This window comes from Triticum dicoccoides, chromosome 1B (assembly GCF_002162155.2).
Source record: "Triticum dicoccoides isolate Atlit2015 ecotype Zavitan chromosome 1B, WEW_v2.0, whole genome shotgun sequence".
NCBI classification, from domain to species: domain Eukaryota; kingdom Viridiplantae; phylum Streptophyta; class Magnoliopsida; order Poales; family Poaceae; genus Triticum; species Triticum dicoccoides.
Window position 1 is genome coordinate 659,741,567 of NC_041381.1, and position 25,491 is coordinate 659,767,057.

The 25,491-nt window shown below is 45.2% G+C and overlaps 1 protein-coding gene and 1 long non-coding RNA gene across 7 annotated transcripts; one reads left to right on the forward strand and one right to left on the reverse strand.

Moving 5' to 3' along the window:
• Window positions 1-533: 533 nt before the first annotated feature.
• On the reverse strand, window positions 534-1,524 carry LOC119311516. Its single transcript, XR_005151094.1, has 3 exons — window positions 1,186-1,524; window positions 913-1,087; window positions 534-811 (listed from the first exon to the last, which is right to left on the reverse strand). It is a non-coding gene; the product is annotated as an uncharacterized LOC119311516 (long non-coding RNA).
• A 6,338-nt stretch (window positions 1,525-7,862) lies between these two features.
• Window positions 7,863-23,692, forward strand: LOC119349465. 6 transcript variants are annotated; one of them, XR_005169430.1, is made up of 9 exons: window positions 7,863-8,151; window positions 8,270-8,384; window positions 8,814-8,866; window positions 10,786-10,891; window positions 10,993-11,070; window positions 11,165-12,008; window positions 21,984-22,043; window positions 22,967-23,076; window positions 23,206-23,692. XR_005169430.1 is itself a non-coding variant. In XM_037617502.1 (9 exons), exons 3-8 carry the CDS (start codon window positions 8,852-8,854, stop codon window positions 22,991-22,993), a joined length of 435 nt encoding a protein of 144 aa, XP_037473399.1. In that variant the 5' UTR covers window positions 7,863-8,151; window positions 8,270-8,384; window positions 8,799-8,851; the 3' UTR covers window positions 22,994-23,076; window positions 23,206-23,692. The 6 variants fall into 6 exon arrangements, 2 of the variants coding, with proteins under 2 accessions (XP_037473399.1, XP_037473398.1); XM_037617502.1 differs by having other exon boundaries at window positions 8,799-8,866; window positions 11,860-12,008; XM_037617501.1 differs by having other exon boundaries at window positions 11,860-12,008.
• Window positions 23,693-25,491: the final 1,799 nt, after the last annotated feature.

Below are 25,491 nucleotides of genomic sequence, written 5' to 3' on the forward strand. Positions count from 1 at the left end.
TATTTCTCCTACCTTTACCTTACATGACAGTACCAAGTTTCTTGTCCAACTATCATAATCTTCTCCGGTAGGGCACCCCCTTAGATTATTACTGACTTGTACATGTTGCAAATAAGATCAACGAAAATGGATACTAAATTTCTGATGAGAAATGAGAATTCAGGGCAATATCTTCCCAAGACAATAATAATTCCAAGACAATCTTTTTATACCTTCTGTCAACATTGGGACACACATTCCACACAATAAGCATGCAATGATGTTGATACTTGATTAATTGTCATTATATGTCTACAGTAAAGATAACTTTACTCAAAACCGCCTATCTTAGCCAAATCAACAAATCTTTCTCATTAATGCAATTTTCTTTAGAAAACAAATAATAGATTCTTGCCTATCTTAGCCAAATCAACGATTAATGCAATTTGCTTTAGCAAACAAATAATAGATTCTTTCCTACCTTAGCCAAATCAACGGATCTCTCCCATTAATGCAATTTGCTTTAGCAAACAAATAACAGATTCTTTCCTACCTTAGCCAAATCAATGGATCTCTCCCCGGTTCGCTGGGCGCGTTTCGGTGGGTGGGCGTGGGGGTGGGGGTAATTTGATGGAAATAAACCGGTTGAAAATAAACCGGTTGAAAATAAACGGATCCTGTCTCACTCTTCACTTTCTTTACAATAAACTTCAGAATAGCAATCTTGGCGAGTGATCTCGACGGGGTTCAATCGGCGTGGCGCACCGCTGATTCTTCCAGGAGTGGGTGCTGAGAGGAAGGATCCCAAACCTCCATTGTCAATCGGCCAGAGCTGCATCGTCCTTTGGATCAGAGCGTGGACGGGATCAAGACGGTAGGGTTTGAGGAATTTGTAGGACATGAGGGTTTATGGTTGGCAGCACGAGAACTCACCCATATCTTGGCAGACGGCAGGCCCGAGGTGCGGTCGTGTTCATGCTTCGGGAGCTGCCACATGCTGTCCTCGCCGCCATCAGGGACACCACCGCCATCGCCTGTTGCCACCACTTCAGCGCCACGAGCGTGGGACCGAGGGACGAAGGGAAGGGAAGGAAGTGAATTGACGTACCTATGTTTGGTATATATCACACGAGGAATCAAAACTGGATGCACGTGAAAGCATAGAGATGGGAGAGGAGGACAGAGGAAGGGAAGGGCAAGAGGAACCTGAGGATGTGCGATGAAGGAGCGATGCCAAAACATCACAAAGGGGGACCCGTAGCTCGTCACGTAGCGCGGCCGCCTCATTGCCGGCTGCCACCCCGCGCTACCGCCTCCGTGCGCAGGTTCCGTTCGTGGAGCGTGAGGAGCGCATGACCTGCCTTCACCGCGGCCTGGTCCTCCCCACTATCGTGAAGCTCGCCCGCATCGCCGCCCCAATTGCTCAGGATGACGGATGAAGATCCTGCAACAGCGACGTGGGTGAGGGATGCAGCCGACGATGGAGGGATGATTTTCGTGGCTAAACCCTCCCTATCAAAATAACTACTTAAAAAAGGCAAAGATCGATGCATTAGAAAAATTAGGATTTGGAATTGATTGTCATAAAACAAAATTTTATTAATTGATAACGTGCTATCGGTACATGCCCGTTTATAACGTGTCTAGTTAGGAAACTTTGGAAAAGTTAGGAAAGTTTTTATTGTGAGGGTAAAAAAATCAATGTGAGGAGATATGGTGGTGGGATATGAGACGAAAATAAACCGGACGAAAATAAACCAGACGAAATATAACCAGACGAAAATAAACCGTGGACGCAATCCTACCAACTGCTCCATTAGGAGTAGAGATTAGCAGTCCAACATAACGTGTATAGGTAGATTTTTTTTGTCCCGTTGATGTCCTGGTGGGGCCAAGTGGTCAGACACCATGGTTCCAGAAAGTGCAAGAGATCCTTCCTGCTGGAGACAGTTTGACTTCTCTCATGCCGCAAAACAACCTGTGGTTGGATGATTACGAGTACAAGGGTATCCTTAGCCCACCAGGGTTCAAGTATGTTTATATATATTAGAAATATAAATAAATGTCTAATATAAATAAATGTTGAGAAAAGCTTAAAAATAAATAAAAGAGAAACGAATCATAGGTACGTAATGAAACAACACAGAAGGAATTTTCTACTAGACCGGCCCACTAGAGGATTCCGCTACGTATTGATTTTTTGAAAATAAATGTTGATGTTGGTGTCTCGCCGAACCATAAGGTGGGCAGTGGCGGAGCTTGAAGCCCAACTCTGGGTGAGCTGGGCGGGCCAAAATGAAAGAAATAGCCTGTGGGCTAGTGTTCTAAGGCCCAACAGTAAAAAAAACTCGTGTACAAATTTTAAAATGTTGGGCAGGCCATGTCCCATCCGGCCTTGCTGTAGCTCCGCCACCGAATGTGGGCACTGCTGCTGCAATTTGTCGCGATATATATGGCACCTACCTGGGCTCTTCCGTTCTAGTTATATAAGGATTGTTGGACCCTTCCGCGTTTGAAACCCTAGCGTGTAGGGGGGATCCTTCTGCGTTTGAAGCCCTAGCATGTAGGGTAGCTCTTTCTTTGGCACAAGACTTAGCTATGCAACATATTCAAGTATCCACGGATTGCAAGCAGGTCAAAACATATTCATGAAAGGGCCGGGGGAAACCATGGAGACATAATTAAAGAGATTGTAGAAACTGTTAGTGTTTTTACTTCCTATAATTTCGTGTTTGAATCTTGAGCTTCAAATTTTGAATCTCATAACATAGCTAGATTTGGTGTGTCTCTTCCTCAGGGGAGACATGTTTGGTTAGGTTCACCTCATGACCCAATAGTTATTCCTGTAAACATTCTCATTGGTCAATACAGACTAGCTATGTTTTGCTAAAAAAAAACAGTCTCGAGATATAGACGTGCCCATATGACTAGAACCCCCCGCCTGCCTCGATCTTATGGAGAGCATTAACATGCGTTCTTGTGATTATTACCATAGATCTCAGAATTATTGTACTGCGTATATACATATTTTTCGAACGATATATTGCAAGATATGTTCCTGATTTTTTTAATGAATGCCCATAAATGTGGATGCATTCAAATCAGCAAGATTTGCCCATAACTGAGTATGTGATGATGACCAAATTAATGTGCAGGACTTTAGCATTTGTTGTTCTCGACTTACATAGAATTTAGTTAACCGGGGGTGGGGGGCTTGGAATCATAGTGGCACTAACATTGTTGACCTTGTGGGTGCGCACGGTGCCGGTCTTAGTACAAGAAAAGGTGTATCCTAATTGAAGTTAAATCTCAAGCCATGGCTATATATCACCCTGGGAGCATGATCTGTTGCTGCATCAAACTCGAACCCATGTTTCCGCGGATACGATGCAGACATAGTAGAGTGTAGTGTTAGAAAAAATCCTTAGGGATGAACGTGACAGGATCTTAAGCCTAGAATTAGATCACCTAAAACAGATTAACAGAGAAGGAGTTCATGAGATCTTACGGGTATTGTGTAAGGTCTCGTGCCTGCTTGATGCAGGCATAGCGTATTCCATGATCTCCAGCAACGAGAAAACGGTGGATGAAGCTGAGCGGCAGAAAGACCACGTAGATGATGGCAGCAAGCCGCCGGCACGACCCTGCGGTGGCCGGCGGTGGAGATGGCCTTCTGATCCCTTCTAGCGCCCTTTTTGGATCGGCTGTTAGGAGTCTGGGGTTTTAGCCTGTACATGTGCGTGAGGGCCCTTGATGGGTACGACTTCCTCCTTTTATATATGGCGCTAGGTGGACCAGGGACCAAAACCAAAAGTCGGTTATGGGTGCCTCCGATCAGAGCACAATCGTTAGGGGAGGAGACTTTGTCTCCCATATTTTTCTCTCGGTTAACAATAACCTAAGATCAAACCCAACATGTAGAACAAAAGCAGTCTGCATCACCACATGCGTTTGAAACTCAAATTGTACAGAACAATAGCTAAATTCGACCTTTTTTTTTGCGGGTAAGCTAAATTCGACCTTCACACATGTAACTCCTAGCTAGCACTTGAGGGTGCAGGAGCGGCAATTTACCTGGCACTCCATGAACGAATGCCAGCACGGAACACCCGGCATCACGAGGCAGCAGACGCAGTGGGTACTCCAGGCCTCACCTTTGGTCTTGCAATCCCTATAGCCAAAAACTTCAGGGAAAGATTGCACTCTCCAGCAGCTGCGAGCCATCCGAACGCGACGAGCAGAACGATGGCCGCGCACAGGAGGCTGCTCCACTTCATGTTTGGTCTCCACCGGCCAACTGCAGGGACTTCAAGCATAATGCATCCCATTCAGTTCTATCATGTTGAGCATATGATATTTACAGAGTAATTGGCCTTAGTGTTGAGCCTGAGCATGATCGCACCTATAATATATCACATGTGTGTATTTGTGGAGTTACAGATCCTAGCTTGTCAAATAAAGGTTGAGTCAATTCGAGCTTTGTTCGAGCCCAACTCTGTTCCCGCTAGTTGGCAGGCAGGCTAGTATAGGAGTAGTATATGATATATCTCAGCAAACAATAATTCATATTGCTTAAACAATCCTCTGAGGTACATTGAAAATTTCTATTGTTGAGTGGCTTGTACTTAGTTTGATGTGCTGCTATTCATCATTAATTGTTCTTTTAGTTTGTGGAAGAGAACTATAGCTGAATGAAAACGATGTTATGTGAGCTCATTTTGGTTATGTCAAAAAGCATCCCTTTTAGTTTGTGGCATCCTAAATTGCAGCTTTTAATTTTTTGTCGCACCAATTAGACTCAAATCAAATTGTAACTACACTCGTATGACTATTTGAATTCTTGATGGTACATATGGGAGAGGGAAATGGATGCTGATGCGATTTATGCCAAATGCCATGTTTCTATCTAGGCAAATGTAATTTAGGAGTTTATAGCAGGTACTGTAACTGACAAAGCGTCATATGTGCGGGCGCAAAGTCTTGAGATTTTTGAATGTTGTAGCAGCTCTGTATTTCAAAGTCACTCTGCAGACCCTACAAAAGAATTTACTCTGCAGCACTCAGCCTGACAGTGGTACCTAAGGAAATGCGAGTTGGAGATCACCAGCTGCAGGCATTTCATCTCAGCGGACTAATTTTCCTATCCTGCTATTTTTGTTGGGGTTCAGATCGGAAGACTAGTCCGCTGATCTGCAAAGTAAGCAAGGGCTACCGCCATGGATGTGTTGAGATCAACAGGATTTTATCCATACCTGTATGTTCTTCGGGCTGGACGGTGCAGACGAGCTCGAGCGCCGTGCACTGTTGAAGGAGCTCGACTCGACTGGGTTCCGGCCGGCCGTCCGCCTTGCGTCGTCGATCGGGATTGGTGAGGCTCCGGGAGAAAGGGGATTCGGCTTCGGGGGAATAAGTGCCTTTCTCACTGCCGCTGGAATAGGAATAGGCCGGGCAGCGGAGAGGGGGCGGCCGGGGAGGAGAAAGGAGAGGGTATCCTGTGAAACGGACGCGCTCGTGGACCAACCGTGAAGCCACGTCAGGGATTAGAGCCCCGCGTCGTCCCCGCTAGGGCGACTCGGGCGGCGCCCTAAACCCAGCCGCCGGGGGCGCACACTCCCTCCTCCCCTCCCTCCGCCGCAGTTAGGGGACGCCGCCGGTCTAAACCTGGGGCTGACGGTGGTGGCGGAGGACATCGCCTCTCTCCCGCGGATCTGGGGTTGTGCGGGGCCCTGAATTGTGTGGAGGCGTGCCCGATCCAATTGGCAACGACGATGGCCGTGGCGAGGCAGCGCGGCTGCGGCAGCTAGCCCTGTTTTGGGCGGCGGCGGCGCTGCGGGCAGCGGCGCGCCATCTGCCTTTGGATCAACGGTGGCGTGGAGGGCCTGGTGGTCGCGTCGGTGGCACCTCCGGTCAGATCTGTTCTCACCGGTGCAGCCGGCGATGATGGTCATCTCTTCCGTCAGAGGTGTTCGGCCTGCGGCTGGGTGGTCGGATCTCAAGATTCGTCATCTAGTTTCAGCTATGAGTTGGGGAGACATAGTTGCCGGTGAAAATCGAGCCGTTGGCTGGCAATTGCGGCGTTTTGCGCCATTATCTTGATGAAGGCATCGTCGTGTAACTGTTGTCGACTCACCCGTGTTGCTTCGGGGGAAACCTTAGGATTTGGTCTTCCGAATCAAACGATGGCAGTACTACGATGATGTTTCTCTCTTGGGAGCATCGTTTGTGGAGCGGCGCTGGAAGACAGAGGCAGGAGATGGAGCGGCTTCGTCTTGCACAGAGCTTTGGTGGAGCTGTCAAGTCATGCCTGGCCGACAGATGCTACGTTGAGTCATGCCTAGTTGGCAGGTGCTACGCACGACAGATCTTTCAGAGTCTTCGCGCCTGGACGGACGAGCGCACGGGAGTGGCGCCGTGGCGGCGTCAACGGATGTCCAGACTGGCAAGGATCATGCGGATCTCTGTCCTGAAGATGAGTGAGTGGTCCCATGATGATGGCGGCTTGTAAAACGTGTACATGTGGTGTGCGTTTTAGATAGGCTGCACTAGCTATTGGTCCCGATACGTTATGTGAATGGACCGGCGACGATACCTGTTTTAGATATAAGGAGTGAGAGCACTCCACACTATCGAGTTTGTAGGTGTGAGTGAGGTGGATTGATGTATTTTTTTGTCAAACCTTTGGGAAATAATTAATAAAGATGGTTAAATACATCGATTGATGCAGAGGCCGGGATTTAACCTCCTTTTCTAAAAATAAAACTGCTTCTTCCCTGTCCATAATTTACGTGTATTATCTTTCCAATTTGGGCGTAATTTCTGTCCCAACTCGTTTGGAATCAGTGGCACTGGGAATACACATATGGCCGCTCCAAATCGAATATGATCTTGAATTATAAGGGTAAAAAGTTTATCCTTAGTTGCAGCAGCAAGATTGAAAAATACTTTAGATCCTTCATATTTGTATGTAGGTTTTTTTTTTTGCGGGATTGCATGCCGTTGTGCCAATTAAAGAAAAGCGTTTCCACATAAGTACGTAGTAGTTGTTAGTACTTGTATATGCAGAAATCAGTACCTGGAAGTTGCGGTACAGATTGACGGTACATTATTTTGCTACACATGTCTTGTGATTCATTTCTGGCCATCTTAGATGGAGAGTGCCTTTATTTAATGTCCAACTAAACCATAGGAAACAATTACTAGTTGTTCATGTACATGAACGCCTCATTGAGACTCAGGTAATATGTGATTTCCTTTTGAAATCATGTTTTTCAAGGAAAAAAAGCTTAATTTGCACCGGCCTTCTAATGAATTGCTTGTAGGAGGTCCCTGAAATGGGTTTTCACACCAGTTGCAACCTCTCTGAAGCAAAAAAACAAAGCATGTTCTTCTGTTAGAAAACAAAAGTTAATTTTAGAGTCTAGAAACCAAATCATGAAACCTCCCTGAAGCGAAACCAAAACATATCAAACAATACATAATTGTGGTCTTTAAATTTTTTCCATTTCTAATAGATACTCCCTCCATTCCTAAAGAACTGCCAAAACGTCTTATCCAGAAAGAATTACGACGGGAGTAACCCAGCCCTCTCATAGATCAGCGATTCCTGGCCGTCGGATCCCGTCCTTGATGCGTTTTCGTCTGTTCGATCGCGAGATGGAAGGATACGGGCCGTAGGATCGAGTCGAGTAACTGTCGATCGAAACAGTGTCCCTCGAGCGGTAAATATCTTCTGCCACCGCCCGTAAAATTTGTGCCCCCCCCCAGGGCATTTTTGGTATTTCACCTTGTTGGAAAAGTGCCCAATTAGCGCTAGGGCTGAGAGCGAGCTGGGTCGTTCCCCTCCCCCTCGAGCCCACTCTCCTCCACGACCACTCGAGCCCGCTATCCTCTCCTCCTCGCCGCCACCAGCCATCCTCCCCATCCCGCCGCCGCCGCCGCCCGTCCTGCTCCCATCCTCTCTGTCTCCTCCCCTCCCATCGCCCGTCCGACCTGGCCCATCTCCTCCCCGCCTGCCGAGCGGACGTGGCCGCTCGTGCCGCTGCTCTACCAGAGGAGTGCGTCGACAGCGGCTTTCGGTCTCACCGGCCGCAAAGCGGTCGAGCGCGAGGTGCTGGAAGACCGCGCCGCGCCGGAGGCCGCCGTCGTAGGGACCGACGAGGGCAGCGTGATGAGGTGAGGCTCCTTCTGCCAGGGCGTCTCTCTCTCTCTCTCTCTCTCTCTCTCTCTCTCTCTCTCTCTCTCTCTCTCTCTCTCTCTCTCATCGATGCTCCTTCCATCTCCCATCGTGCAGGTTGCCGTTGTGGCCAGCATGCCGCGTCTCCCATAGGTGATTTGTGAAGGCAGAAATCCTCCTCCAAGCCCGCATCTACTACCTTGCCAGGTGACAAGAGGGGCAGCTCAAACAGGTACAACTAGCTCCATATTCCTTATTCTTTGTTTGAACATCTAGCTACTATTCAGATTTATGTGGTGGAAACATGTTCAGAGAAGTTGCCTAGAGAATTGGTTCAGTTAACCTATCAGATTTATTCTTTATGTCATAAGAATTGGCTATTCGGAGAACACATGTGTTAGTGGGCTATGTGTGTAGGAAGTAGGTCTCACATATGTTCTGTGTAGCTTCATGCCTTTATGAAATGGGATGTCTGGCTCATCCGTAAGGGGTCGAAGACATGCCACACCCTTGCAGTGTTCACAATTGTTGTAAAAGCTTCTATTTTCTTTGTTTATTTATAGCAAATGTATGAAGTCGATCAACAAGGAGCAACTTTATTCATGCACCCTATTTTTTTTCTCTTCCGCTCTGAGTTTATAAGAAGTTGCTGAAATCACAGAGGGGCATGGAAAGATCGACGAGGCTACTGAAATCAATATGGAAGTTGTTGTTGTAAGTTTGCACGCGCACTATAATTTTGGATGAACTGTTCGTCCACTATAATCATGATGTGTTCATTTGGTGTTAAGCTCTTGCTCTAAACTCACATGCTCTAATTAGTGGTCTATATACAGAACAACACCTTTTTGTTTTGGCTAATCTCTCAAATCTCCATAAACATATGTTGTCCCAGTATGCCTAATTTTATATTCAGAGGTAGCATTGATCTACTTGCGTCCCTTCAAAAGACCATATGTGTTGCTTTGTTTTACTTCTCTTTCGTATCCAGTTATTTAGGTCTGGCACTTAAATACGATTAGGTGTAATGTAAAGCATTTGCTTCATTTGCTTGACAGAGGTACCAATTGCTGGATCGTTTATGTTGCTATCTATTGCAACAATGTATCCATGAACTGGGACACCTGTGAATTGTTTGATACGCCTTTTACGTGTTTGCTTTTGTTCTTGACAAAGGTGCTTGTGCAATTTTTCCATGAACTGGGACACCTGTGCCTCTTGCATCCTCTCGTGTGCAATTTTTCAATTCTGAAATAGTACATTTAATTGAAGGCTAGAAAAGATTTAGTTCTTATATCAGGAGTCACTACAATCGCCTATTTATTGGAACATTTTCCCAGTTGTTTCACTTAGGAATTATGACTTGATTTAGATTTATTTTCTTCAAACTTGCACCAATCAATATTTCTAGCTCTTCGCGTTGTCCAATCAACATTTTCTGCTTTGGTGAAACTTAAGCAGTAAACTCATGGCTACACTCTCTCTAATGGTGAAACCACTTCTTATGTAACGACCACTCTTGTGTGCTAAGCTGATACTTGACACATGCAATACGAATCACATGCTTGCCATTATTTTTTATACAGGCTTGACATGGTTTTGCCTATATTTTTCGATGTGGTACTTCTTATGTGAAGGTCTAATTCGTTATTCTTTTATTCAATGACAGTATTATCATGTTTCTGATTATGTTGCTTGTGTACTGTGTTTTATACTCGGTTGCCTATTGTTGTTATGCTATGCTCTGATATATGGTTACGTGGTTCTTGCTTATTTGTCCAGCGTGTGTGTATGACGTTGTTGGGTTGTTGACATGGCGTGTGGTCCGGTTTCTGCTCATGCTCAAGCCACGCCCGAGGCTTATGTTGGGTTGCTAGGTGGCCGTGGGCGTGGTCGTGGGCGGTCTGCTGGTCGTCGTGGACGAGCCACTGGCCGTGGAGGCTCTAATATAGGGCGTGCCCCTGTTTCTGATCATGTCGCTGCTGGTGGGGCTGAGCCTCTTGACAGGCGTAGGGGCGTGAGTCGGCGGGTGCCTACTGCTGGAGCTGAGCCTATCGCCAGGTGTGGGCGTGGCGCTCGACATGTGCCTGCCGCTGGGCGTGGCGCCCTACCTTGGCTAAGTGGTAGGGGTGTTCGTGGCCGTGTCCCTGGTCATGGTGCTGATTCTGGGCATGCAGTCGCTACTGCACATGTGTCTGTCCCTGGTCGTGCTGCTGATCCTGGGCACGACGCCACTTTTGTGCATGTGCCTGTCCCTGCTCGTGCTGCTGGTCCTGGGTGTGCCGCCGTTCCTAGGCGTGCGTCGGCCCCTGGGATTGCTAGACGTTACATGATGCATTGCTCGCAGTCGGTGTCATGCTTGTGTGTCTGCTATAATGCCTCTGCTACAACATGACATGTGTTAATGTAGTGTTTATTAAGGTTTGGTCAGCATGCTGAATAAGTCCTAGGTTTATCCGTGTGTGGCAGATCCTGAGAGTTCTGTCAGGACAGGGTGAGACACTGAGGCAAAAGGCAAATGTACATGCTCCTTATTACTTATCATAAACATTTTCCTGGGAGCTCTTTTTTATTATTTCTCATCTCAAATTGGATTCATACTAATGCCATTCTTACATCTCATTTTGTAACAGTTATCTTCTGATATTATGAGTCTTGGGGATTATAAGTGTCATTCAACTATCACTCTCATGAGAAAGACGGGTTGGCACTTACTGATGCAACAACCAATGCAAACAGGTTCTTGATGTTCCTTTGCCTCTCGACGTCTCTTTTATTGAAACTGCATTAACTATTCCATGCCTAATGCTACTTCTGCTTGTCATGTCCTTTCTTTTCAGGTTTGAACCGTCCGTGCCTACTGTTGCCCCAACAACTATGGGCAAGAAAGGTCTGGAAGAAGCAAAACCCTTTACTAGGTGTTTACCCTGCCCCAATTGATCTCTTCTTGGGCCTTTGTTATCATTTCACATTGCACCATATAATTTTTCATTGATTCTTGCATCATTTCAGGAACAACGACGTCTTTTGGTGACCTAAGCCTTTTAGAAACAAGTTTTGTAAATGGATGTTTTTTTAGGGTTTAGGGTTTAGGGGGTGGAGTTTACATACTAAGTGTATGTTTGATTTGTGCCTATATGTGCCGTGCCAAAATTTTGCCAGCCTAATATCTTGGCCATCATTTGGTTGGTTGCCTATGAAAAGTAGCCCACACCACCTCACATTCCCTACACAACTCCCAAGGGCCAAGGAATCTCTACCTAATTTTTTGCCTAGCCTTGTTGGCAAAAATTGGTAGGGTGTGATATGGCACAAACCAAACATTAACCTAATAGTCTTTAAAATAACCCAGATCTGGTATTTCTGCTATCTCATAGGATTTGTGTACTTGAACCTTCCTTCTGCTTATAGGTTTGCAGAACAGCTTATTATAACTACATGCAAGATTCTTAACTTTTCTTCTCATTTTTCAATGTGCTCAGCTGCTTATTATTGTAGCATTTAGCATTTTCAAATGTTTAGAATTCAGTTGGTCCTCTAAACTGGGATGTTGATATTCATCATTGGTGACTGCAACTCTACAAGTCTGGAACTACTTAACTTGAAAACTGCATGGGATAATTTGATACATTCGGAGAAGATGCTACGTAGCGTCAGCATTATTATGCTATATGCCTTTTTAGCTTAACATTCTAAATTTTTATCAGAAAATGTGCCCCCTGTTGCACTAAATAACGATAGAGTTGTGGAGATACAAGGCGAGCCTCTTGGTGTCCACAAAGCAGTGGAGTTGATAGCAAGTCACTTGAGAAAGTTTCTTGTTGACCACAGCGTTTTCCCACTATTTGAACAACAAGTAAGTTCGATTTCGTTTTGGCACCCTATGTTCCTATCAATAATAAGTTTCTTGGATGCAGCATTTACAACTGTAAATTTCCATCTCAATGGATAAAAATGCACAGTGTGCAGAGAGAACAGCCCATGGCAGCCCCACAGCATTGGGCACCTCCTCAACCCTGGGTTCCTCCTCCAAACCTCCATCCTGGTGGTCCAGGTTATGGTGGAAATCCATAGTTCATGCCTCCAAGGCCACAAGAAAACTATTATCCCCATCCAGATGCGCCGCCTATGGAAAAGCAGCCGCACTATGGCATTTCTGCATATGGATGTGAGGCACCACTAAGTGGTACTTCAGGCAATCAACCACCACTGCATGTTGTTGGGGAACGTAGCAGAAATTCAAAATTTTCCTACGTGTCACCAAGATCTATCTATGGAGGGACCAGCAACGAGGGGAAGGAGAGTGCATCTACATACCCTTGTAGATCGCTAAGCGGAAGCGTTCAAGTGAACGGGGTTGATGGAGTCGTACTCGTCGTGATTCAAATCACCGATGATCCTAGTGCCGAACGGACGGCACCTCCGCGTTCAACACACGTACAGCCCGGTGACGTCTCCCATGCCTTGATGCAGCAAGGAGAGAGGGAGAGGTTGAGGAAGACTCCATCCAGCAGCAGCACAACGGCGTGGTGGTGATGGAGGAGCGTGGCTATCCTGCAGGGCTTCGCCAAGCACCGCGAGATATGAGGAGAAAGAGAGGGAGGGCTGCACCAATAGGCAGAGATCAGATCGCGTGTCTTGGGCAGCCCCAGGCCTCACTATATATAGGGGAGAGGGAGGAGGGTGCGCCCCCTCTAGGGTTCCCACCCCTAGGGGGCGGCAGCCCTAGATGGGAAAGGGGAGGCGACCAAGAGGAGGTTTCCGTCCCCCCCCCCCAAGGCACCTAGGAGGTGCCTTCCCCTTGTGGGACTCTTCCCTCCTCAAAACCCTAGGCGCATGGGCCTCTTGGGGCTGGTGCCCTTGGCCCATATAGGCCAAGGCGCACCCCCTACAGCCCATGTGGCCCCCCGGGGCAGGTGGACCCCCCCGGTGGACCCCCGGGACCCTTCCGGTGGTCCCGGTACATTACCGATAAATCCCGAAACTTTTCCGGTGACCAAAACAGGACTTCCCATATATAAATCTTTACCTCCGGACCATTTCGGAACTCCTTGTGACGTCCGGGATCTCATCCGGGACTCCTAACAACATTCGGTAACCACATACAAACTTGCTTTATAACCCTAGCGTCATCGAACCTTAAGTGTGTAGACCCTACGGGTTCGGGAGACATGTAGACATGACCGAGACGTTCTCCGGTCAATAACCAACAGCGGGATCTGGATACCCATGTTGGCTCCCACATGTTCCACGATGATCTCATCGGATGAACCACGATGTCAAGGACTCAATCGATCCCGTATGCAATTCCCTTTGTCTAACGGTATTGTACTTGCCCGAGATTCGATCATCGGTATACCGATACCTTGTTCAATCTCGTTACCAGCAAGTCTCTTTACTCGTTCCGTAACACATCATCCCGTGATCAACCCCTTGGTCACAGTGTGCACATTATGGTGATGTCCTACCGAGTGGGCCCAGAGATACCTCTCCGTTTAGACGGAGTGACAAATCCCAGTCTCGATTCGTGCCAACCCAACAGACACTTTCGGAGATACCTGTAATGCACCTTTATAGCCACCCAGTTACGTTGTGATGTTTGGTACACCCAAAGCATTCCTACGGTATCCGGGATTTGCACAATCTCATGGTCTAAGGAAAAGATACTTGACATTAGAAAAGCTTTAGCATACGAACTACACGATCTTTGTGCTAGGCTTAGGATTGGGTCTTGTCCATCACATCATTCTCCTAATGATGTGATCCCGTTATCAACGACATCCAATGTCCATAGCCAGGAAACCATGACTATCCGTTGATCACAACGAGCTAGTTAACTAAAGGCTCACTAGGGACATATTGTGGTCTATGTATTCACACGTGTATTATGATTTCCGGATAATACAGTTATAGCATGAATAAAAGACTATTATCATGAACAAAGAAATATAATAATAACACTTTTCTTATTGCCTCTAGGGCATATTTCCAACAGTCTCCCACTTGCACTAGAGTCAATAATCTAGTTCACATCACCATGTGATTAACACTGACAGGTCACATCACCATGTGACCAACATCCAAAGAGTTTACTAGTGTCATTAAACTAGTTCACATCATCATGTGATTAAGACTCAATGAGTTCTGGGGTTTGATCATGTTCTGCTTGTGAGAGAGGTTTTAGTCAACGGATCTGTAACATTCAGATCCGTATGTACTTCGCAAATTTCTAGGTCATATTGTAAATGTTGTTTTCATGCTCCACTTGGAGCTATTCCAAATGGTTGCTCCACTATACGTATCCGGTTTGCTACTCAGAGTCATTCGGATAGGTGTTAAAGCTTGCATCGTCGTAACCCTTTACGCCGAACTCTTTATCACCTCCATAATCGAGAAACATATCCTTATTCCTCTAAGGATAACTTTGACCGCTATCTGATGATCCACTCCTTGATCACCTTTGTACTCTCTTGCCAGACATGTGGCAAGGCACACATCAGGTGCGGTACTTAGCATAGCATACTGTAGAGCCTACGTCTAAAGCATAGGGGACAACCTTCGTCCTTTCTCTCTTTCTTGCCATGGTCGAGCTTTAAGTCTTAACTTCATACCTTACAACTCAGGCAAGAACTCCTTCTTTGACTGATCCATCTTGAACACCTTCAAGATCATGTCAAGGTATGTGCTCATTTGAAAGTATTATTAAGCATTTTGATCTATCCTTATAGATCTTGATGCTCAATGTTCAAGTAGCTTAATCCAGGTTTTCTATTGAAAAACACTTTCCAAATAACCCTATATGCTTTCCTAAAATTCTACGTCATTTCTGATACATAACATGTCAACAACATATACTCATCAGAAATTCTATAGTGCTCCCACTCACTTCTTTGGAAATACAAGTTTCTCATAAATTTTGTATACACCCAAAATCTTTGATCATCATCAAAGCATACATTCCAACTCCGAGATGCTTACTCCAGTCCCTAGAAGGATTGCTGGAGCTAGCATACCTTTTAGCATCCTTAGGATCGACAAAACCTTTTTGATTGTATCACATACAACCTTTCCTTACGAAAGTTGGTAAGGAAACTCGTTTTGACATCCATCTGCCAGATTTCATAAATGCAGCTTATGCTAACATGATTCCGACGGACTTAAGCATCGCTACGGATGAGAAAATCTCATCGTAGTCAACTCCTTGAACTTGTGAAAAACTCTTCGCCACAAGTCGAGCTTCATAGATGGTGACATTACCATCCACATCCGTATTCTTCTTAAAAGATCCATTTATCTCAATGGCTTGCCAATCATTGGGCAAGTCCACCAAAGTCCATGCTTTGTTCTGATACATGGATCCTATCTCGGATTTCATGGTTTCTAACCATTTGTCGGAATTTGGGCCCACCATCGCTTCTCCATAGCTCGTAGGTTCATTGTTGTCTAGCAACATGTCCTTCAATACAGGATCACTGTACCACTCCAAAGCAGTACGCGTCCTTGTCATCCTACGAGGTTCGGTAGTGACTTGATCCAAAAAACTTCATGATCACTATCATAAGCTTCTACTTCAATTGGTGTAGGTGCCACAGGAACAACTTCCTGTGCCCTGCTACACACTTGTTGAAGTAATGGTTCAATAACCATATCAAGTCTCCACCATCCTCCCACTCAACTTTTCGAGAGAAACCTTTCCTCGAGAAAGGACCCGATTCAAGAAACAATCCATATTGCTTTCGGATCTGAATTAGGAGGTATACCCAACTGTTTTGGGTGTCCTATGAAGATGTATTTTATCCGCTTTGGGTTCGGGCTTATCAATCCTGAAACTTTTTCACATAAGCGTCGTAGCCCCAAACCTTTAAGAAATGACAACTTAGGTTTCTCTAAACCATAATTCATACGGTGTCATCTCAACGGAATTACGTGGTGCCCTATTTAAAGTGAGTGCGGTTGTCTCTAATGCCTAACCCATGAACGATAGTGGTAATTTGATAAGAGACATCATGGTACGCATCATATCCAATAGGGTGCAACTATGATGTTCGGACACACCATCAAACTATGGTGTTCCAGGCGGTATTAATTGTGAAACAATTTCCACAATGTCTTAATTGCGTGCCAAAGCTCGTAACTCAGATACTCATCTCTATGATCTTATCATAGACATTTTATCCTCTTGTCACGATGATCTTCAACTTCACTCTGAAATTACTTGAACCATTCAATAATTCAGACTTGTGTTTCATCAAGTAAATATATTCAACATCTACTCAAATCATCTGTGAAGTAAGAACATAACGATATTCACTGTATGCCTCAGCACTCATTGGACTACACACATCAAAATGTGTTACTTCCAACAAGTTGCTATCTTGTTCAATCTTACTGAAACCGAGGCTTTTCAGTCATCTTGCCCATGTGGTATCATTTGCATATCTCAAGTGATTCAAAATCAAGTGAGTCCAAACGATCCATCTGCATGGAGTTTCTTCATGCGTATACACCAATAGACATGGTTCGCATGTCTCAAACTTTTCAAAAACGAGTGAGTCCAAAGATCCATCAACATGGAGCTTCTTCATGCGTTTTATACCATTATGACTTACATGGCAGTGCCACAAGTAAGTAGTACTATCATTACTATCTTATATCTTTTGGCATGAAAATGTGTATCACTACGATCGAGATTCAATAAACCATTCCTTTAGGTGCAAGACCATTGAAGGTTTTATTCAAATAAATAGAGTAACCATTATTCTCCTTAAATGAATAACCGTATTGCGATAGACATAATCCAATCATGTCTATGCTCAACGCAAGCACCAAATGACAATTATTCAGGTTTAATACTAATCTTGATGGTAGAGGGAGCGTGCGATGTTTGATCACATCAAACTTGGAAACACTTCCAACACATATCGTCAGCTCATCTTTAGCTAGTCTCCGTTTATTCCGTAGCTCTTTTATTTCGAGTTACTAACACTTAGCAACCGAACCGGTATCTTATACCCTGGTGCTACTAGGAGTACTAGTAAAGTACACATTAACATAATGTATATCCAATATACTTCTATTGACCTTGCCAGCCTTCTCATCTACCAAGTATCTAGGGTAATTCCGCTCTAGTGACTATTCCCCTTATCACAGAAGCACTTAGTCTCGGGTTTGGGTTCAACCTTGGGTTTCTTCACTGGAGCAGCAGCTGATTTGCCGTTTCATGAAGTGTCCCTTCTTGCCCTTGCCCTTCTTGAAACTAGTGGTTTCACCAACCATCAACAATTGATGCTCCTTCTTGATTTCTACTTTCGCGGTGTCAAACATCACGAATACCTCAAGGATCATCATATCTATCCCTGATATGTTATAGTTCATCACGAAGCTCTAGTAGCTTGGTGGCAATGACTTTTGGAGAAACATCACTATCTCATCTGGAAGATCAACTCCCACTCGATTCAAGTTATTGTTGCACTCAGACAATCTGAGCACAAGCTCAACGATTGAGCTTTTCTCCCTTAGTTTGCCGGCTAAGAAAATCGTCGGAGGTCTTATACCTCTTGACGTGGGCACGAGCCTGAAATCCCAATTTCAGCCCTTGAAACATCTCATATGTTCCGCGATGTTTCGAAAATGTCTTTAGTGCCTCAACTCTAAACCGTTTAACAGAACTATCACGTAGTTATCAAAACGTGTATGTCCGATGTTCGCAGCATCCACAAACAACGTTTGGGGTTCAGCACACTGAGCAGTGCATTAAGGACATAAGCTTTCTACTGTCCGCATAATTGCTACTATCAACTTTCAACTATATTTTCTCTAGGAACATATCTAAACAGTGGAACTAAAGCGCGAGCTTACGACATAATTTGTAAAGGTCTTTTGACTATGTTCAGGATAATTAAGTTCATATTATGAACTCCCAATCAGATAGACATCCCTCTAGTTATCTAAGCGATTACATGATCCGAGTCAACTAGGCCGTGTCCGATCATCACGTGAGACGGACTAGTCATCATCGGTGAACATCTTCATGTTGATCGTATCTACTATACGACTCATGCTCGACCTTTCGGTCTTCTGTGTTCCGAGGCCATGTCTATACACATGCTAGGCTCGTCAAGTTAACCCTAAGTGTTTTGCATGTGTAAAACTTTCTTACACCCGTTGTATGTGAACATAAGGATCTATCACACCCGATCATCACGTGGTGCTTCGAAACAATGAATTGTAGCAACGGTGCACAGTTAGGGGAGAACACTTCTTGAAATTGTAATGAGGGATCATCTTATTTACTACCGTCGTTCTAAGCAAATAAGATGCATAAACATGATAAACATCACATGCAATCAAATAATAGTGACATGATATGGCCAATATCATATAGCTCCTTTGATCTCCATCTTGGGGCTCCATGATCATCTATTACAAGAACATGATCAATCTCATACATCACATATATCATTCATCACATCCTTTTGGCCATATCACATCACATAGCATACCCTGCAAAAACAAGTTAGACGTCCTCTAATTGTTGTTTACATGTTTTACGTGGCTGCTATGGGTTTCTAGCAAGAACGTTTCTTACCTACGCAAAACCACAACGTGATATGCCAATTGCTATTTACCCTTCATAAGGGCCCTTTTCATCAAATCCGATCCGACTAAAGTAAGAGAGACAGACACCCGCTAGCCACCTTATGCAACTAGTGCATGTCAGTCGGTGGAACCTGTCTCACGTAAGAGTACGTGTAAGGTCGGTCCGGGCCGCTTCATCCCACGATGCCGCCGAATCAAGATAAGACTAGTAACGGCAAGCATATAGAACAACATCAACGCCCACAACTACTTTGTGTTCTACTCGTGCAAAGAATCTACGCAATAGACCTAGCTCATGATGCCACTGTTGGGGAACATAGCAGAAATTCAAAATTTTCCTACGTGTCACCAAGATCTATCTATGGAGGGACCAGCAACGAGGGGAAGGAGAGTGCATCTACATACCCTTGTAGATCGCTAAGCGGAAGCGTTCAAGTGAACGGGGTTGATGGAGTCGTACTCGTCGTGATTCAAATCACCGATGATCCTAGTGCCGAACGGACGGCACCTCCGCGTTCAACACACGTACAGCCCGGTGACGTCTCCCATGCCTTGATCCAGCAAGGAGAGAGGGAGAGGTTGAGGAAGACTCCATCCAGCAGCAGCACAACGGCGTGGTGGTGATGGAGGAGCGTGGCAATCCTGCAGGGCTTCGCCAAGCACCGCGAGATATGAGGAGAAAGAGAGGGAGGGCTGCACCAATAGGCAGAGATCAGATCGCGTGTCTTGGGCAGCCCCAGGCCTCACTACATATAGGGGAGAGGGAGGAGGGTGCGCCCCCTCTAGGGTTCCCACCCCTAGGGGGGCGGCAGCCCTAGATGGGAAAGGGGAGGCGGCCAAGAGGAGGTTTCCCTCCCCCCCAAGGCACCTAGGAGGTGCCTTTCCCTTGTGGGACTCTTCCCTCCTCAAAACCCTAGGCGCATGGGCCTCTTCGGGCTGGTGCCCTTGGCCCATATAGGCCAAGGCGCACCCCCTACAGCCCATGTGGCCCCCCGGGTTAGGTAGACCCCCCCGGTGGACCCCCGGGACCCTTCCGGTGGTCCCGGTACATTACCGATAAATCCCGAAACTTTTCCGGTGACCAAAACAGGACTTCCCATATATAAATCTTTACCTCCGGACCATTCTGGAACTCCTCGTGACGTCCGGGATCTCATCCGGGACTCCGAAAAACATTCGGTAACCACATACAAACTTCCTTTATAACCCTAGCGTCATCGAACCTTAAGTGTGTAGACCCTACGGGTTCGGGAGACATGTAGACATGACCGAGACGTTCTCCGGTCAATAACCAACAGCGGGATCTGGATACCCATGTTGGCTCCCACATGTTCCACGATGATCTCATCGGATGAACCACGATGTCAAGGACTCAATCGATCCCGTATGCAATTCCCTTTGTCTAACGGTATTGTACTTGCCCGAGATTCGATCGTCGGTATACCGATACCTTGTTCAATCTCGTTACCGGCAAGTCTCTTTGCTCGTTCCGTAACACATCATCCCGTGATCAACCCCTTGGTCACATTGTGCACATTATGATGATGTCCTACCGAGTGGGCCCAGAGATACCTCTCCGTTTACACGGAGTGACAAATCCCAGTCTCGATTCGTGCCAACCCAACAGACACTTTCGGAGATACCTGTAATGCACCTTTATAGCCACCTAGTTACGTTGTGACGTTTGGTACACCCAAAGCATTCCTACGGTATCCGGGAGTTGCACAATCTCATGGTCTAAGGAAAAGATACTTGACATTAGAAAAGCTTTAGCATACGAACTACACGATCTTTGTGCTAGGCTTAGGATTGGGTCTTGTCCATCACATCATTCTCCTAATGATGTGATCCCGTTATCAACGACATCCAATGTCCATAGCCAGGAAACCATGACTATTTGTTGATCACAACGAGCTAGTCAACTAGAGGCTCACTAGGGACATATTATGGTCTATGTATTCACACGTGTATTACGATTTCCGGATAATACAGTTATAGCATGAATAAAAGACTATTATCATGAACAAAGAAATATAATAATAACACTTTTATTATTGCCTCTAGGGCATATTTCCAACACATGTGGCCTCTTAGGTTAGTTGTGTCGTACACCTGCACTTGGCATTAGGTCGAAAATCCATGTGTAGAGGATCATAAAGCTTCGGTGCCCTGGTTATTTTGTTTGTATATATGTAAATGAGCTTTGCAATCTGTTGACGTCTGCATGTTCGTGCTCTGTAGTCTATCATCGGATGTACTCATGAACCTCATCCATGTCAATATGCCTGCTTGGGCCTATGATCAATGTGTGCTGTCGTTATGTGCTCTCTTGTGCATTATCCTGTTATGATTCATATGGTTTCTGCTTTTCTGAGTCTGTCATACTCAAGGTTTTTGAGTCGCCGACTAATTGCCGATTGGTCACCGACTAATCGCCTAGTCGTCGCGCCGTGACTGGCTTGCGCGGGCGACTTGGCTCGCGGAGCGAGTTGCCCGACTTGCTGGCTCAACAGCGATTTTCTGTGATTAATCATTGTGATTAGTCGCTTAATTGACTTGCTGGCTCGAGAGAGAGAGGGAAAGGGAGGGAGCTCGGGAGGAGAGGAAGCCATGGCGCTCGCGGCCGTGACCTAGGAACCGCCGCCGCAGCTCGCCGGCGACGCACCCCCTTCAGATCGACGGCGGCTGGACCTCCGCGGCGACGGCCGTGACCTCGAGCGAGGCTGTGGCGGCGCAGACTAAGGTGGGGGAGGAGGAGATGAAGCTGCAGGACTGAGCCAGAGACGGGTGAGGCTGGGGAGGAGGCGGGGGAGGGAGAGGAGGCGGGGGAGGAGGCGCCGCCTCTCCTCGCCGGCGGTGCAGAGGAAGAAGTTCGAGGGGAGAGGCGCAGATGAAGGAGTGCGGGCTGGCAGCGCTAGGTTTAGCGAGTGGATGAGGGCCAGGAGTGGTTAGCTGGGCCGTGCTGGGCCTGTTCGGCCTGATAACTTTGCTTATCTGGCATTAATGGGCTATGCAAAGGAGGGAAACTGGTGCAGGAGTGCACTGTACTGCCATGGCGACTTGGGACGATTAGTCCAGGCAAGTCACTGACTCAAGCCAGCAAGCCACTAGCCGCAGCCTTGGCGACTTGGCTTGACTCGGCGACTCAAAAACCTTGGTCATACTCCATATGATCAACGACAACCAATGCAGTACTCCATATGTTTCTAACGACATCATATATCTTGCGCAGGAATGTAATTATCTCCAGGTCCTTTGCCGCCACCTGCTCATGGCCGTCATCGTCCCTTTGGTACGTCTCCTGCCAATCACCTTCCTCCAACTGCGCCTTTCATTTTTAGCGGATTGTCTTGCTGATTTTCTTATCTGTATCTTAAAAAAACTGTATCTTACGACTTCCCTGACGTTTTTGTACCTTTGGGCTATTTCTCTCTCTCTCTCTCTCTCTCTCTCTCTCTCTCTCTCTGAATATATCAATTACTGAACTAAAACATTCAAATGCATTGGAAATATTCATGTCCATTATCTAAAAAGGTGCACCATGAAATTCCTTTCCTTCTGATCCATGTACTGGATCCAAAGAAGTAGTTACCACATATGTATTGAGTTAACTATCAAGCTAGCATTTGCTTTTCTAGGAAATACTGCTAAACATATCGCTGTATCCAAAGGAGGATGCTGCTCTTCTCTCGAAGACCACATGATTCCTGCCTTTTAGTGATTGATTTTGCTGACTCAGAACGATGATTTGTTTGCTTTATAGTATCCATCGCCTTTGCCAATTTATTTTTCCTTCGATTAATATCTAAATGTAATTTTGACCCGAAGTTCTCTCCATTCAATACATGCATAATAATTTTGCTCAAAAAATACATGCGTAATGTGTAGATTTTCTGTCAATTGGAAGTGAGCTTCGTTGACCTGGTAGATTTTATATTAGACTAGCCGCACCTGTGTATTTCTATCAGCTTTTATATCTGTTCTTCAATGGATCAGTTGCATCAGACTGTAGGTACTGTTGACCGTAAAGCTATAAATCCAGCTCTGCATGCTTTTGTCCATGCAACTAAGATCAATTTTCCGATTCATTTATTGTGAAATCTTATTCTACAAGAGGCAAAAAGTCATTTCTGTTTGTTCTTAATGTTAATATGTATTTCTGCCTCCGATACGCTCACAAACTTAATGGATTCTCCTGTTATTATTTTCTTATAGTTGTATTTGAAGCATTGGCATCTCTAGCCCAGCCGTGCAAGCAGAAAGCGGAGCAGGAGCAGCTCGGGGACGAAGCCAAGGTCTAAAATGCCGAATCTCCCAATAAAGTGGTACTGTATATCGTTCACTCTGCATCTTCTACCTCAACCAGAATATAGCTACTAAACACATCGAATTAGTCCAAGAATAACTCTGAACCTCTGCTATCTCTCTCTCTGCCGTGTGAACTGATGATGCAGGATGACAAAGTTGTGAACTAAGCAGCAAAATGAGGCCAAGAGCATGATGGCGTCATCGCTATCGCCCCCTTCAGCGTCCAGGAACCAGGCAAAACGCCATTGTCAATGTGAGGGGCGATGAGCGAATGGGCAGCGGCATCACGCACAATGGCATGACAATCAGATCGGCGACGTGATCAATGCGGTGGACAATGCCAACGATCAGTTCATTATTGTCGATCGTTGTGTGGGATTCTATGTCAATCTTTTTCTGTAAACTTTTGTTTTGTTGACTCCAATAATTTAAGAAAGTGTGAAATTTTGTATCTTCTGTAAGTAAATGTCAGTGCCAAGGCGTCTTTTGTATATCTCATGTAATTCTCAGAAGGTTGCAAATGAACTTATTATTTTGTGTTATTGTAAACCTTAAAGTTTCGGTGCATTATATATGTTAAATATTACGTATATGAAATGCATCAATGGAATGTACTGATCTTCATGACTTCTACCGGATTGGATATGATTCACCCGGCAGGGATGTGGCAAGCTGCACTTCCTATTAACTTAAACCATGCTTTCTACTAACCGATGATTACCTTCTTGACCACATCGTTGGGACCGGCACCCCGCGCCAAGGCGCGTTCCTGATCTAGTATTTAGGAACACAGGGAGCATTCCTTAAACAGGGAGACCTGTACAGGCCAAACAAAATACCTTTGATGTACGCGGAGATATGCCACCCCTTACTTAATGCTTATTTAAGTAAGTGCTTCTTGGTTCCTCACGGTTTGGAATATGTAGGTTGTGTAGAAAGATGATGCAGATGTCGAACCTAATGTTCAGGCTTCTGTTCTTGAACATTTTAAGAAACTGAAATGCTATCCCTTTTCCTGTTTTGTGTTTAAAACTTCAGATGTTGTTCCTTTTCTTGTTAGCATGTGGTGTTTGACAATTTATTTAGTCTGCCAAAACTCCTTTGTTAATGGAAACGGTTTATCTTCAGTTTGAGGCAAGAAATCTGATTGAAAAGTGTAGTCAACCAGCAACCAGTAAATCGGAGCCCAAACCTACATTAACTTGAATCAAGGTAAAATATCAAGACAAGTTATTTACGAAAAATAATGATTTTTTTTGCGGGAATACGAAAAATAATGATGATATACAAAAAAATGGAAGTTCTCATACTGTTCTGCAAGTAGATTACTCTTCCTAATTTTATTATCTAGTTTATCTCCCCGAAACTGATGTTTTCAGTCTCATATATACAATGTAGTAGCCTATGAACTTGCGGAATGTCGGTGTTCCTTATAATCTGTTCGGAAAACATGATAGCATAATACTAGCTCTAGCCAGTAGCTGCCAATTTGTTTCTGATGTTTTGCGATTGACTAATAGTTGTCCCAAAATGATTGATCATTGTAGCCAAAGAATTAGCAAGTACTACTAATCTTCTACCCGTCATCTATTTATCTCTTTAGGTACAAAAACCGTTTTAGCTGACTACTCTTAATATAAGTCTTTCTAGAGATTCCAACTAGTGACTACATACGAAACAAAATGAGTGAATCTGCACTCTAAAATATGTCTATATACATCCGCATGTTGTAGTCCATTTGAAATGTCTAAGAAGACTTATATTTAGGGACGGAGGGAGTACTACCGAGCCAAATCAAATATGTATCACCAATGTTGCATCACTACTAATCATGCTGTATTTATTTTTCTTTTGTTTTTCATTTGAGTTATTGTTGCTTCCTCCATCTCTTATGTGGTACAGTAATACATTGGAGTGCCTTATCTACTTATCCATTTTCCTGCAGCTGCGCTCATTTAGCGTCTCCGTCAAGACAATCAGTTTATACTTGCCAACTCGCGACCCTTCTATTCCCAATTGTTTATAGCAGCAGTACATATGAAGATTATCTCCATACATATTTTCAGGGCACACAAGCCTCTTCAGCGACCACTCATTGAAATGCAAATATTTCTACATCATGGTTTTTATGATCGCTCCACAATTGACTCAAGTATTTAGTTACTGTTCAGATTGAGGACCATCTTGCACGCTCCAACAGTACTTTGGCTTCGATCAGCGGGGAATGTGAAGCATCACCCTCCTTCGCAGCTTCACCAGGCTTCAAATCGATTAGTTGGAGGCATGAACTAGGGACCAGCCGGCATCCAGCACTTGTCGGCACCGGGAGAATTTTCGCAGAAATCAGAACTGGGTTAGCTACGAAATCCAAACGGACAACTGCTGAGTCTGCATTGAGGAGTGCTATCAGTCATCCTCATACATGCAACTCC